The sequence below is a fragment of the Neopsephotus bourkii genome, unplaced genomic scaffold (assembly GCF_033783945.1).
Source record: "Neopsephotus bourkii isolate Nb327-2 ecotype Australia unplaced genomic scaffold, CSIRO-AGI_Nbou_v1 NB_1263, whole genome shotgun sequence".
In the NCBI taxonomy this organism is placed as follows: domain Eukaryota; kingdom Metazoa; phylum Chordata; class Aves; order Psittaciformes; family Psittacidae; genus Neopsephotus; species Neopsephotus bourkii.
Genome location: NW_026901748.1, coordinates 35393 through 51313, shown reverse-complemented (window position 1 = coordinate 51313; position 15921 = coordinate 35393). Strand labels below are relative to the sequence as shown.

Genomic DNA, 15921 nt, shown 5'->3' with positions numbered 1-15921 from the left:
TAGTCAGAACTGTTAATTTTCTTCTTCCTGGCAGAATTCCTGAAAAAACAGCAACTGCACAAAATTCATTTAACTCATATGCTTATGATTTATTTTGTAAATACAGGTAAGTTTAATGAATGTTAAAGGTAAGGACTTAAAGTGGCATTGGAAACACACAAAAAGCACCCAAATTATTTCCAATGTGAAAAAGTAGCCTTGATTTTGGCTCTTACTTAAGATATGGAAGACAACATCCTGAGCTGCTAGTTGAATGTCCGTGATCAAAGCTACATTTTATAGACTGCAAGTTAAAGAGTTATCTTTAGTGAATAAATCACCAAGATACTCTTTAAGTATTATGTTTAGTTTTACAAGTCAATCTGCTTATTGTGACTTACACTAGGAATTTTAGCATAAATAGAACTGCAGAGTGAATCCATTTTGTTTAAAAGAATATACAGTCACTGAACTACAAGTGAACTACAGTATGATATTTATTTAACAGTACATACAAAATTGAACTAATCAGAGGATTCAGTACAAAACTTTCTATTCTAGGTGAGCCCTAGCTGCTATTACTTTAACCTTTGAAACTTTCTGCCTGTTTTTTTGTTTGGTTTTTTGTTTGTTTGTTTGGTTTTGTTTGTTTGGGGTTTGTGTGGTGTTGTTTTTTTTTCAATTAAGAAATGGTTCCTTATGGCATTGAAGTAGTATTGCCATAACTGTAAGCTATTCTGAGAGGAATCAGGTTATTTCAATTGTTCAGTTATCATTCTTTTTCTAAATACAGGTAAACTAAGACTGTCTTCCGTTTTATTTAAAAGTTTATGGTTTAAAGACTTTACTGTAGTCTTAGCTAATTGGTTTTTTTTGCACTTTTTTTTACCTGAGGATTGTGAAGTTCTTGAAGAAGGCTTGATAGTTGTATGCTGTAGAAAATTGTATTTTTAAGTGCCTCACAGGTAATTAGAAAAACCCAGCCACTTGTGTGTGTGGAAGGAAAAGACATGATGACATGGAAGTTCTCAAGGTTTTCTGAGAGCAGTGAATGCTTAGCCATCGTGGCTGTTACAAGTAATATCTCCTCAGCAGTGAAATGCAAACTGGTGAATAAAGTTTGCTGAGGCTAGCAACATTTGCAAATGTTGTGCTGTTTTGGATGCTGAGCCTTACTTTGCATAATGCCAGTTAGTATAAAAAGTATTATAATGGACTTGTGTTGATTCCATTTCTGCTTCAGTTAGACCCACTTTATATATTTTTATTCATGACTGGTTTTCCTTTAGTGTTTTCCACAAAACTGCCTATGAAGAAAGATTTTTATTTTTTTTTTAATAGATGCATTCATGCAGCCATTATTATTACTGAAACCTGTTTACAATGTTTGCTTCCTCTTTAAAGTATGGTTCTTTTACTCCTTTTCTCAACTTCATTAATTGATCTGCAGGATGGTTAGGTAAGAGGAACATATTATGGGTAACACCATGTTGTTCACAGATTACTGTGATAATGCAAAGTTATTATAAGCCTAAAAGAAAACGGTATTCTGTGTGATACAGACTTTCCTAAGGGCAAATATGCGTTTTTCCCCCTTGTTATGTCTGTAGCTGTTAGGTAAATGTTGCCTGACCATGTTTAGTTCATTCTGCTCCATTTTTCCACTCAAAATTTGCATAGTAGGTTCTGTTCTCTTAGATTTGTTTCAGAAATACTGTATTGAAGTGTAGAAGTGTAAATGTTCTCATCCTGAGTTACAGCTTAAGCAGCTGAGCACACTAAGTAAAAAAACAACTTTCACAGCAGCTATTTTGTGGGTATTATGCAAGATGTTCTGTGCTTTGATATAACAGCTCCTAAAGAAAGTGTATTGCAACATGAATTTATACCAAAACTTTATGCACTTAGTCTGGTAAAACATGCTGGGGGTGGGGAAGAGAGCAAGCTGTTGTAAACTCCTATAAAGTACAGAAAACTTCTGCTTTCCCTCCTTTCTAACAAGTGTAAACTATTGAGGTTAAGTAGGTGGGGCAACCGGAAGTAATTACTAAGGCCAGTGGCATTTTTGCGGTTTAATAAAGGCAGAGGCTAATTATTCAGTTTTTATTTAAGTGAAATGATGCCAAAAAGGAGGTTCCTGCAGAGCAGCTGCACTCCTTCAGTGTTACCCTAATTTACCACAGACACAACTGTCACAAACAGAACTTTTAAACTTGATATATAGCCACGAAAGTAAGGAGTCCTTTGTCTGGAGTGCATGCAGAAGAACTCCTTTATACAAATCAACCGGCAGATGACGGACAATGATGAAAATTTGATTCTTTGAAGTCATAATGGTCATTGAAATGTGTGAAATTCTGGTATTGAAAAGAGAGCGGCTAGCAAGACTCTAAATCCTGGGTGGTTGCTGGAAGCTTGCTGGGAGGTTTTTCTGTGTTTTGACATCAACTTCCCATTACTTGTTCCCTGTTTCCTTTATTAAAAAAAAGGGGGGGGTGTGTGCTTAACAGTAGATAGTTGATAGTGGTTATATACAGTTTTAGTCTATGCATGGAAAGAAATGTCATAGGAGAAACATGACTCCTTTATGCACACCTGACCAATCTATTGAAAAACACTAGTTTTCAGAGATGCTTTCATTACTTTGTCCTTTCCCCTGAGTTAACAGAGTTACTGTTCATTACTTTGTCCTTTCCCCTGAGTTCCATTTCTTGTCCCATTCGGAATTTGGGCTGTTAGTGGAGTCCTTAAAGAAGGAAGTTCTTGGTTCCTTTAAAAGTCATGCTTTCATTGACACGGCCTCTGTGAACCAGTTTTTTCCCTGCTGGATAGCACATGCATCATATTACTCTTTCCAGAACAGTTTTACAAGGCTTTCCAGTATGACAGGTGTTCTCAGATAGTGTAAGTTATAGTAAAGACAAAACCTCCTCTTCTTTTGTAAGCAATTTAATGTGATTTCTGCTATTAAAAAAAAAAAAAAAGTGGTTTGACCCTCTCAGCTTATTCTAAGAAAAGCCAAAGTGCTTCAAAAGGGTATTTTAATTAAAAATAAAAATAAGAACAATAGGCTGCTATTAAATCTTCCCCTCTGTATATTAAGAAAAATGGAATGTTAAAATGCACCTTTTAGATGATAGGCTGTGTTAAAAATGTGAAGCAGGTTGTTAATTTTTAGTAAAGCAAACCTATACAGTTCAAATCTCAAGCCTTTTATAATGTCACCTTATTATTTAGACTTGTGAATGCTGAACACCTCACTAATACTTTAATATGCTAATATTGCAAAATTCAGTATGGAACACTTAAAAGAGATAGTAATGTGAAACTAGCTGTCAAAAACATCTTTGTTTTGGAAAGTTGGTTCACAGGTATTTTCAATGAGAACTTGAACTCAGAACAAAGAACTGAAGACCCAGTAAAGAGTTCAACCCAGTGCAGCATAGTTCTTTTCAAGTATTATGTTGTTTTAATGGCATCTTAGAGCGGGAGCTTTAGCCCATTGAAATGTCGCTTAAAGGACAGGTTCTTCTGTCACTAGCTGGAGCTGTGTGGATGAAATGATCACAATAGAGTGTTGTAATGCATTTTAAAAGTGTGAGAAATCAGTTTGTCTAGACTAAGAGCGCGCCTACAGGGAATAGGAATTTTAGAGCTTCTGTGCTCTTTAGGTGTCAAGTATGTGATAGATGCCAAGCCTTTTTATTCCATATCTTTGGCAACAGCTCAGCTATGCTACAGTATCTTACATGTCTACAGCAGGCAAAAACAGTGATTTTGTCAGGACAACTTGGGCTTCAGAAACCAGAAACTCATTGTCCTAAAAACTGTCTGTTCAATTGCCAGCCTCAAAATGGGGAAGATATCAATAAATGATTGCTATATTCCCAGAAGGCACGGAAACTTTAGCTATGATGAATCAACGTATGAAGAGCTAGCAATACCATGTAGATATTTTAGTTTTGGAAAGTAGGCAGGTTTTAATTTTCACATTGAAAAGATTTTTATGGGGTGAATCCTATATTATTAGTGAAATAACTTTGATTTGGAGCCAACTGAGTGCCCGAAAAAACATGGTTTGAAGGGACTTACCGTTTGTCTGCAGTTCTGTTTTTATTTTCATCCAGATGAACAACTCTAAGCATTCTTTTTACTACAGTTACTTCACAAGTACAGTATTTACTGGGCTTTAGATTGTGTTCTGTATCTACTGGTGTGTAGTATTTTTATGATTCTCTGATGTGGAGACTTCAAAAGAGGAAACTCTGTATGTCCATAATGGTATTTAACATGATATCTTTTTTTAATAATTCTGGCTAATTCTGGAGCAGTTAAAACCCCTCTAAATATGAGGCATAAAATTCGTAATGGACATACGAGTTACTGAGAATAATAATACTAAAAAAAAAATAATAGTTTTCAGCTATTTTGAAGCTTGCATATTTGGAGGCATTTGATGATAACAAGCCTAGAATTTTTGCATGTAGCAGATTATTTCAGAGGGGAAAAATAATATTTTGTGAATGTGCTTGCATTTTCTAAATAAGCATGTTTGTTAAATACAGAAATAAAGGCTAATACAGTAGCCTATTCCTAGTAACAGGCAAGCTGAAACATTGAAGCCCCACCAAGCTACTGCAGGTAAAAATCTTTTCATTAAACAAAGCACTTTGACAATTCAAGTAAGAAAACTTAAAGCTATTGCCTTCTAACACTGTGATTTGAGCTTCAGTTCAGAAATGCCAGTCTGGCAGGTGGTGTTTTACATACATGTTGCAACATTCCAGTGACTGGTCGTGGTTCTTTTTCATATCACTGCTAGACTCATATTAAAAATAAACATTACTTGGTCCTGATGAAAGCATTTATAATGGAACTGTTGAGATATTTTGACAGTTTCTTTTGGTCGTCTGTGTAGAAGTGTCAGAAGTTGGAAAATTAGCTTGCGTGCTTGTTTGTTTCCCCTGCTGTTCTAATTGCAAATACAAGTCAAATGCTTTAAACTTGCTCCCTTGTGTAGTTTTGAGGGACTGACCTCCTAAAACTTATTTTTTGAAGTAAAATGAAAAATGAGACTTGCCTAATTTCAAAAGATGATCTGGTGACAGCACCAAGAGCTTTTAAGATTGCCACAAAACAAAATCCCATAAAGTTAGTAGCTACAGACATGTAAAGCCACAGTTTTATTTAAACTTGTTTGCCTTCTAATTCAAGCCATGGCAGTACTGGTGAGATGAGTTCAGTGTGCCCAAAGTTTTGCTGCACTTTTTTGGACTTCTACCAGTTTACTATTTGTTCCTGGAGAGAGGACTGAAGGGGAGGGGAGGCAAGGAGGGAGACCAAGGAGCTCCCACTGGCCTTTTAAGTGTGAAAAGAACAGGAGTAGTTTAGCATCCTTAGAGATGGATTTGATGTTTGATTTCACTCTTTCCTAGGGTGAACTGACAGGTTAATTTTATGTAATTACTGTTTAGTTTTTAGCGAGAAAGTTCACTTTGATTATATCAGATGCTGCTGAGGGTAATTTTTCACAGTAATTCTTGTGAGGTTTTTTTCCTATCTTATTCTTTGTTAAACTGAGTTAATATTTTTTAGCTGGTTTTGCGATCCTTCAGTTTTTATCTTTGTTAGGTTTATTTGTTGAGGACTCACAAGCCAAACCTTGGTAGAGCATCCTACTACTGACTGTATACAATGTTACAATGCCTGTGGTTTTCGTTTTGGTTTGGGGTTGGTTGGTGTTTTTTTTCTTTGAAGTTTCAGATCTCCTGAATCCTATTGTCCTTCACAGAAATACTGAAGAATGTTGCCACTACCAGATGTTCCTCTCTTGAACATCAGAAGAATTGACTCTCAAAAGCTGATATGCATAGCTTGAAAAATGACGAGGGGGGTTAATTTTATGTAATCACTAACAGAGAGATAAACTGATTTCTAGCACCTGCTCTTCACTTTTATGGGGATATTGTGTGAAAGATAACCTGTTGCCTCTTCCTTCATGCTAAGCATAGTTTTTTATGTCAGTGTGGATGTTGGTGCCTCTTAATTATCTACAGACTTAAGCCCAAGTGAAAGCCCTTACAGTGCAGCACATAGTTGGCCCGCTAAGAGTTTGGTGAATAGACCTGTTTATATGAAGTTTAGATTGTTAATGGTAAAGTAAAAAATTTGGGATTTGTTGATATTTCATGCACTTAATGTTTTCTTTAAGGGAGAAGGAAGAGTTTATATATTGCCAGATTTTCTTTAGCTAGTGCAGGTTGGAGCAGTCTTGACTTTGCAGCTGGAGTCAGAGGGTGGGAGGGAATGTCCTGTCTGTCCTTTGACTCTAGCAAGTTGTGTAGCCTGGAGATGAACAGGTTCAGGTGAATAATCTAAGCAAAACCTGCTTTAGCCAGGGAAAGCAGGATGACAGAAGCCCCAGCGTGTATTAACTTCACTTTTATGTAGCTGAACTTGTACGATATTGTCAGCCTTTTTTTTCGCTTCTTTTTTTTTTTTTTTTTTTTGGTAGCTTAATAAAGCATGAAATTATGTAAAAATACATAAGCAATATTATTTTACAAACCTTTTATGTGAACCCTTTTTTAACAAGTTCCACTGTGTTTTTCACAGGATATCACTGCTTTAACTGGTGTTCCAGATGAGCACATCAAAACCAGGAAAGTTCACATTTTTGTTCCGGCACGTAATGCAATGCAGGCAGGTGTTAACAATACGAAGAAGTGGAAGATGGAATTTGATAACAGGGAGCGCTGGGAGAACCCTTTAATGGGCTGGGCATCTACGTGAGTAGTTACTGAATTTGGAAATACTTTTTTTCTGCATTTGGCTCTTAACTAGTCATGCAGATTTTAAGTTTCAAATATCCTTTCTACCATATACCTACTGTGTTTTAACAGTGTAAGTCACTGGGTTTGTTAGTCATATGATTAATGATGTGTTTCATTTGAATGTAGATTTTAGTTCATAACATCATCTGGAAGAGTTTGAAAAATATGTTAATAATTTCAAGGATTACATTCGTGGTGATGCTACTGTATGGCAGCATCAGGGAAAGGAAGTTATTAGTTACCTTAAGCAGTAAATGCTACTCAGCTTAAAGTTGGCATCTTCTAAATTTGGTTAAGCTTCTAGACCTTTTTTTTTTTTAAATATCTATTTATAAAATAAATGTATCCAGAAATACTAATTCAGACTAACTCTGAAATCATGTAATCATGTCTTCCTGTTATCTTGGTTTCCTGTAAAGTTGAGGAGGCTCACCACCTGTAACATCTCAATTGTATTGGTATTGCAAAGGACTAGGGGAGCCAAGCTCAACTATCATTAGATGAGAAAAAGTACTGAATATGAATTAAAATACTAATTCTACTAAAATAATCTGTTAAAATGGCTATTTTAAAATCTGTGTATAACAATGACCTCATCTTAAGCACGTCCTGCAGTTTTTCACCATTTCGTCTTAAGCATATTTAAATTCTTCTTTTGAGGATGTCAGTGATTTAATACGTGTATGCCTTGGATGACTCAATTACTGCAGGCAACTACTCTATTTAGCAAATAACGACCAGGTTGTTTCACAGGGCCTAGATTAATTAAGGGATAGACTGTTGACCAGCAATGCACCTTTGCCTCCTGTCTTGTGTGCCCCCCAAGTGTCTAGTCACATGCACAAATTATCAGAGTGAAGCAGGTGCCAGTAACACCTGCTTTAGTCCAGGTTGAATTTAACATTTCTTCTAATCCCGCTTTGCTTTTTAACTGACTTTAACCTCCCCAGACAAATTACTTTCTGGGTGGGATTTTGCATGATCTCAGTCAAAACAATGGCTTTTAACCTTTCTAACAGTTAAAACCATTTGTGCTAAATAAACCATCCAGGAAAATAAACCATGGTATTAAGGGCTTACCTGTATGTTAAATTGTCCTGGAGTGAGTTTACTGCGGGAATTTAAAAATGAATAGCTGTTTTGAATGACTCTGTCTCTGCATGTGTTTTTATTTTGGGGTGGAAAAAGGATATTTCCTGTGTAAGCAAGCTCCAGGTAGGCCAAAAGCAAGTGCTGTGTTAAAAATTGACACTGCTAGGTTAAGGGTTTTGTAAACTAGTTTGCTCAGTTTTTTTTTAAGGAATTCTCACAAAAGCTATTAGTGCTGCACATTCTGGTAATTTCAAATTCTCATTCAACATCCAGAAACACCTAAGAAGAGTTTCTTCTTTTCAGAATTAATTTCTGCAAAGAAGAGTTCTAATTTAGAAGTTTTCCCATTTACTTTTGAATAATGTAATGGGATTAGTGGATTAGAGCCCTTTAGAATCTAGGGATTAGAGTTCTTTTCCTCTGAACTCAATATACTTATTTACCTGTAGGTCTTTGCTGTATTTCTGTCATTTTAGAGTCTTGTTGGCTTTTTGTTGTTGTTGTTGTTGTTGAGTTTGCTGTTTCTTGTATGTATTTTTTTCCCAGTGAAAATTATTCAGTTGAAGATCTAAATAAAATGGACCTGTGGTTAGTTTGGTTTTGGTTTGGCTTGTTGGGTGTTTTTTTTGTAATGTCGAAGTTTCAGTACAGGAATGCCTATGGACAGTTCTTGAGCACGCCTTTTACTATAAAGCTGTGAACAAAGAAACAGGGGAAATGCATGGTTTTCATTGTAAAAGATCTCATAAGAGAACAAAATGGGGAATCTGAGTTTGTAGTGACTGAGAAAGTTAGGGCATGCATAAGAAATCCTGCAGCACTGCTATGGCTGACACTGTTGGGACATCATGCTGGCCATCCTGAGCTCCAGTTCACTCACAGGTTATCACAAGTTTAAACACATGGATAGCCCATTTATGGGAAGAAATAAAAAAAAAAAAAAAGCTGCATTTAGATTGGATGAGAGATGATCCCACATGAAAACAGAGCAAATAATTTCTGCACATTACTCATTTCCAAACTGCCTCTGTTCTGGAAAGTTTTTGCCACTCTTGCAGTACTGCAGAGGCATTCATCTCTCAGTACACTTCAGACTTAAACTTTGTTCTTTGTAGCGGATGAAAACTTAAACAGGAGACGTTTAGATTTGATATAAGGAAGAAGTTCTTTACTGTAAGGGTGGTGAGGCACTGGAATAGGTTGCCCAGGGAAGTTGTGAATGCTCCATCCCTGGTGGTGTTCAAGGCCAGGTTGGACAGATCCTTGCGTGACATGGTTTAATTTGAGGTGTCACTGCCCGTGGCAATGGGGTTGGAACCAGATGATCTTAAGGTCCTTTCCAGCCCTAACTATTCTATGATTCTATGGTTGTCTTAGTGGTATTGAGAAGGTATTTCCAACCCCAGTCGTGGAAGAGAAGAATGATAAGCAAAAGATGTCACAGTATTGCAATATATTTGGTTCACTTGGTTCTCCAGTGATTGCATCATGGAGTAATTCTTTGTTTCTGATTGTTCTCACTACATTTATAAGAAGGATCTGTAAATGTCTGTAAGAGAGACATCTTAGTAGGTTGTGAAGGTGTAATTTCTGCCTTTATCCTTTTTTGTTTTTTCTTTTTTATTGGGAAATATATTGGATATACAGCAAACTCCATTTTTCCATGTGTACATCAGATAAAATTACATTGTTGTCTTTGCTGGAAGCTAGATTCCCCCTTCCACTCCCCCTTCGCCAGTCACAGGCTTTGTCCTTTATTGTAGAGAGTTCATTGTATCTTTGGTTGCTTTTTCTTTTCATTTACCCTTCTAGCTTCAAAGAGAGAACAGTGGAGAGGCAGCTCCCTCAATAGTTTGTTGCAATTTGGTCTTCTTGTCCCGGTTGTTCCTCAGACTCCTATGCAGTGTCGTCTCAAGGAAGCATTATCTAGTCATTGTGCTGCTACAGCCAGTATCTTTATTTGTCTGAAATTTTGTAAATTCATTTTTAGAAACCCCTTTTTTTCATCCTTTGTTACTGTTCTTAAAGTGAGCCTTTATAGCAACAAAACGGCAGTTTAGTTTTTTAACTGAGATTTTCTCCTTTTTTTCACACAAAGCTGTTTGATTCCTTTCAGTAATGCAGTGGAGGAATAACTAATCATCTAAAACTGACCACTGTGTATTTAGTTAGCTAGCAGTTTTCATTTCTGAGCTTCATTTTCAGTGGTGGCCTTCGATGTGCTTGCTGTACTGCAATGATCTGTGGAGGTTGTGTGACCTCAGACAAAGCTGAACTCTTGAAGCTTTTTATGTACTTTTCAGTCTCTGATTAATTCCTACTCTGATCACTTTGATATTCTGGTCTTTTCTGTTTAAGACTGTTCTTCCCTTAGCTGCTCTACAGTCTCCAGGTCTCCTTGAAATCTTCAACATTAACTTAAGCCTCCTGGTCGTCCAAAAGGAGACAGCTTTAAAATGAAAAGATTATTGCAGATCACTTACTATAGCCTTAGCAGGTGGTTAGACATGTTTGTCTAATAAAAAACTAAAAATACTAATATAATAATATAATACACTAATAATTTCTGCAAGGAACTGGGAGAAGAGTAACAGATTGAAAGACTGAAACAATACTCTGCAGAGTGTGTTAATCTTGGAAACAAGTAAAAATTCTGAATGGCTGGTGAGGTGGTATATTACAAAAAGTAGTGTAATAGAGTGTTTGACTAGCTTTTGAGATACAGATATAATTATTTTGTATTTCAGATGTGCTTAAAATTTCTCATCTTGATTTCTTACAGAGCTGATCCTTTATCCAACATGGTTCTTACTTTCTCTACTAAAGCAGATGCCATTGCTTTTGCTGAAAAAAATGGTACGTATTGGGTATGACAGTTTCATCTTTCTGTAGACAGTCTTGGTCTAACAAAAGCAAGAGTCAAGAATAAAGCACCTTCCCTCTATTTCACAATATTGGCAGACCATCAGTGCTCCACTTGAGGAGGAGGAAAACTAAAGGGTGAGGTGGATATTTCCTGTGGTGCTAAAGGCATTGAGCCTAGGCTTTCTACTTTCTGGAAAAATGATCCAGTTTCTTGGCATTACTGTTGTAATGCTTTTGCCAGTATCTGTGATTTGAATGAGAACTGAGCCTGCTCGGCTCTTGGCGAAAAAGTAATATTAATACTTTAAGAGTATCCTATGCTAGGGATTCCTGCTACATGGGAGTGGGATTTCTGTCTGAAAGCTTAATATGAACATCTGAATTCTGGGTAAGGAAAGACTGTCAGAACCCTTGTGAATAATAATGAGCAATAATTAGAAAAAATTAAAATTAGGTGACTACCAAGTAAGCATGTTGGACTTCACTTTTGGCCATGTTGCTTGTATCATAGAATCATAGAATATCTCAGGTTGGAAGGAACCCGTAAGGACCATCAAGTCCAACTCTCACTGCTCTTTGCTGGATTACCTAAAACTAAGTCATATGACTAGGAACATCATCCAGACAATTATTGACCTCTAATAGTGTTGGTGCTGCGACCACTTCCCTGGGGAGCCTGTTTCAGGGACTGACCGCCCTCTCAGTGAAGAACCTTTTCCTAATGTCCAGTCTCAACTGAAAGAGAAGATCAGAACCTCCCCTTCCAATGCCCCCTTGCAGAAGTTGTACATTGAAGAAATTATATGTAACTTTCCCCATGTACATTACTAAAGTCTAAACACTTAACACTTGATGGTTGTTCATATTTGAGAAAAAGGTGGTAGAAAAATCAGTATAATTACTTAATATCTTTAATGCTAATGATGTATCAGAAGAACTCTATCTGTAAACATATTTGGTTATTTAGGCTTGTATTTTCTCACAGAATTATAGTACCACAAGCAGTATCCATAATTTCAGCCTTCTGCATATTCATCAGTCCTTTTATGTAATGGTATGAATTTTTCTCTTCATTTTTGGGGTTTTGTTTGGGGTGGTTTTTTTTAATCAATTAAATTTTCCTTAAAGGCCTAGGACTGACGTTTAATGCTTGTGGATGTGAGGAAGATTAATTTCACTGAGTTAAAGCCAGAAATAATGCAGATGGAATGTAAGCTTCTTCAGAAGTCTTCCCTGTGGTCTGCAGCTTGCAACTGCTAGACAGTAGATTCCTGGTCAGATCAAATTGCTTAAAGTTCTTAGATGGCTTATGTTGTACATCAGAAAAACAGGGGAAGTCCATTAACTTATACAAACAAGAAGCTAAGCCATTTAAGGTGTAATGTATTTACACTTTTTATTGATAAAGGCTAGAATTGAATTCCTCTATTCCTCCTTGAGTGGATCTTTAACTTTATAGTCTTAATTTTATTGAAAAATAAATTGTATTCAGTTTTAGAAATTAATAGGATCTTCATATATGCATTGATATAGATATAAATATAAATATAAAATGATAATATCAAAATTGCACCAATTATGTGCCATTTTACTAGTGTTTTATAATGTTTTATGAACAGATATGACATTTGGAAGAATCTGGTGTTGCCTTACTTTTCTTCAGAAATTCAGCCTAAAAGGGGAAAAAGACTGAATCCTGGCCTATATAGCACTATATGAATGAGCTAGTCATGTCATATCTGTGGACATGTTATATTTTGTCCTTTGAAATGAAGATTCAAGTAAAATAACTTGGTTTGTTCAGTGTAGAAAGTCTAGGCCTTCACTGAGTTAGTATGAATCTCCATTGAGCAGGAAAACTAGAAAGGAGTTCTGCCAACTGAACTTAAGGCTTGTTACTCTATTTTATTTAAGGTGGCTTGGTTTTATGTGTATGATATATGCCTAGTATTTTCTGTAGTAAAAGCTTCAGTATCAGATGTAGCTGAAAATACAGTTTCTCAATATTTAGCTCTGCTTTCAAGAAGGAATGAGAAACATAGCTACACATTTACAATGGAACTTCTAAACTGAAGTGTTACTGAAATGTCTTAAGTCTAGGAACACAGAGATGTCCTTCCCATGTGAACCAAGTTTTCCATTACAGAGTTCCTTGAGAACCTAAAATTTAATTTCTGCAAATCCTAGGTATTGCAGGGGTTCTGCTATGATTGGGAAACCCAAGATTCTTTCTTACCTAAGTATTTCAGGAACCTTAAGCAAGCTGTCTTTCTGCCTGTCCCATGTGTTTTCAAATGTTGGATTAACAGCACTGAATACAGTAAAGAAAGAGATCTCTGTCCAGAATGTAACAACTGAGGATGGCCTGAAGTCGAGGCAAGGAGGAAACCCCTGTAAGTGGGTGAAATAAAGAGTTTAGCCTGTCAACCTAAATTCTTTTCTGTGCTGTCTGGTATCACTAAGGCAGTTTTTAAAAACATGCAAGGATAGAGAGGTTTAATACTTGCCATTCAGTCTGGTGTTGAGGGTATTCTTCCAGAGACGATGAAATTTGCTTTCTCTGTAATTGGTTTGTATGGCAGGGTTCTGGAAACAGTAACCTCCCTCACCATTGTCATATTTTTATCAAAGTGACCTCTGCTGTCTGTCATGAACAAGCTAAGGTGCCTCACAGAAGTAAATTGTTCCAGAGTTTGAAACCTATCACATATGGTGACCTCTTGCAATCCAAAGTTAGATGTAACTAACACTGTGTATTTTGGATAGGTATTGCAGCCCAAGTCATTGTGCTGGCAGTTGCAAATCTCTTTTGGAGGCACTCAGCTCCTCTTGATCTAGTATATAAAAAGATGAAGCAATAACCTGATGCTGTGGATTACATTCCAGCAGCCAAATGCCTCAATGTTAGGTGTTATAATACTGAATGTTGCAAAACCAAAGTCTGTCACTGGATCTAGTTCTGGCTGTTTACTCAAGCTTACATTTTTTAATCAGGACAGGATGCAAAAGCCAGTACTCTCACAGATGGAAAGAATATGTTTGTAAAACCTCCGTTCCAGTTATTTTTTATGGACAATAGTTAACTTGTAAATTAATGTTGGTTCAGCCTAATAAACATGAAGGTAATTTTTGTGTGACATGTGAGTACACAAAATTGTGTATCTTGCGAAACATGTTTTGAAGTGTAGCTGTATCTTGAGTATTTTCTGTGAACATTTTAAATGTCAAAATTTAGATATAGTTAAACCTTTTAGGACTTTTTAAGCTTTTGTTTTAAAACTGAGGAGGAAAAGTACCATTTTATCAGTACCAGTTAAAACTGCGTACTTAACCACTTCTAACTTCAACTCAAGTATCTCAACTTTGAGTGAAATGTTGCAGCTAAAGAGACCAAACTTTGGAATACTGAGTGCTGCCCTGGCACCTTTCCAGGCACCTGGAGGCTGCAACCAATTTGCATTTTGATTTACATAAACACTAATGTCTCCACCTCCTCTTTTCTGACATTTTTTAGCATTTCTCTTGCTTAACTATCACATAATTTACTTGTCTTCTATCACTTCATTCTCTTTCCTTTTACTCCTAATCTTTCATGTTCTTTTAAAAATGTTAAGTATTAAACTCCTTTCTAATGCTGAAGTTTTTTCTTTGCTTTTCCTTTCGTTGGTCCTCCCACCCTTATATTTTCTCTAGCTTTCCAAGGTGGCCATTCTCTCCCAGCCTTATGGTGAGGGTGGTACAGTGCTGGCACAGGTTGCCCAAAGAAGTGATAAATGCTTCATCCCTGTCGGTGTTCAAGGCCAGGTTGGACAGAGCCTTAGGCAGTATTGTCTAGTATGAGGCATCCCTGCCAATGGCGGGAGGTTGAAACTAGATGATCTTAAGGTTCTTTCCAGTCCAACCATTCTGTGATTCTGTGTTTTTTCTATGTTTCCTTATCTTTATTTTCATTTCCTGTCCAAGCATATACCAAGCCTTAGTGCTTCCATGATGCTATGGACTTGTGGAACCATGAACTGGCAGGACAGTCAGTGTTCCCTCTTGAGATTTTCACTGATGACTCAAGTTTTTTGCAGGAGTAAAGAACATGGAGCTATGTAGTATGCTGAACTCTTTATCAACTGAGAGAACGGGCATATGTCACACCTATGGCATTTCAGTATTCTCTGCTGCCAGATAGAAAGGAATAAACTAGTGAATGCCAACATGGAGAAATAGATTGAAGTTTGAAGGTTTACATTGTATTTTCTATATATCGTATGCTAAAAGTATTCAGAATTCTCTTTGTTTCTTGTTTCCCCCCACCATTTCCCTTGTAACCTCCAGGCTGGAGCTATGACGTTGAAGAGAAGAAGATTCCAAAACCTAAATCCAAGTCTTATGGTGCAAACTTTTCTTGGAACAAAAGAACAAGGGTGTCTACAAAATAGGTTGGCATTGGCTGTCTGACTGTGAATGAAGTCAGCTGTGCTATATTTATAGTCCATGTATAACACATCTCTTAATCTCCTAATAAATTTGACCTTTAAACTACAGATGCATCTTGTGATGTCTATTTAAAATGTTTTTGATGTCTCCAATTGAACCTGTTACAAACTTCCCTATAAATAGAGGAGATTTGGAGTGTTCATGCTTCCAAAAAATTGCTGTATGAGGAATCTAGCAAAAGAAATGTTTAAAATCAGCTGCAACTTTAAAGATCATAGTTGATCTTTGATGATAATTTTATATTCACTGTCTTTTTAAACTTACCAGCCTTGCATATATGAATTCTTTCAATAGAGCCTGGTTGGTTTTTTTTTCAATACAAGAAGTGTTTGTCAGTTGAAGAACAAGGTATGATTTATAAAACTTAACATTTGAGTATAACTTGGACTGTTACGTAAAAGTGTGTATTTTATAACCTCCTCTCTGCCCAGATTAATATTCCGGAAGCATTCATGGCTGGAGTAGATAACACTGGGGTTTGTGTTGGATATGGGTGAGATTTAGTCCAAAATATTTAGATTGTAAGGTTTTCTCTGTGATGTTCTTCAGAAGTGAAACTCAACACAGTTAAATATTCACAGACTAAGTCAGAAGTGTCGAGTGCCTCACATAGCATCAGCATATACTAATTATATAATTGTAGTTCTGGTTTTTTAATGCTAGT

General features: G+C 36.4%; 1 protein-coding gene and 1 long non-coding RNA gene across 2 annotated transcripts in view; both read left to right on the top strand.

Moving 5' to 3' along the window:
- NDUFS4 (NADH:ubiquinone oxidoreductase subunit S4) overlaps positions 1 to 15304 on the top strand; it is a 47113-nt gene extending 31809 nt beyond the window's left edge. Inside the window, exons 3-5 of the mRNA XM_061364985.1 lie at positions 6595 to 6767; positions 10687 to 10760; positions 15096 to 15304. Of these exons, the coding sequence (XP_061220969.1) occupies positions 6595 to 6767; positions 10687 to 10760; positions 15096 to 15199 (351 nt within the window). The 3' untranslated portion in view covers positions 15200 to 15304. The remainder of the gene's footprint in view (positions 1 to 6594; positions 6768 to 10686; positions 10761 to 15095) is intronic.
- Positions 1367 to 3290, top strand: LOC133218506 (uncharacterized). Its single transcript, XR_009727183.1, has 2 exons — positions 1367 to 2648; positions 2682 to 3290. It is a non-coding gene; the product is annotated as an uncharacterized LOC133218506 (long non-coding RNA).
- Positions 15305 to 15921: the final 617 nt, after the last annotated feature.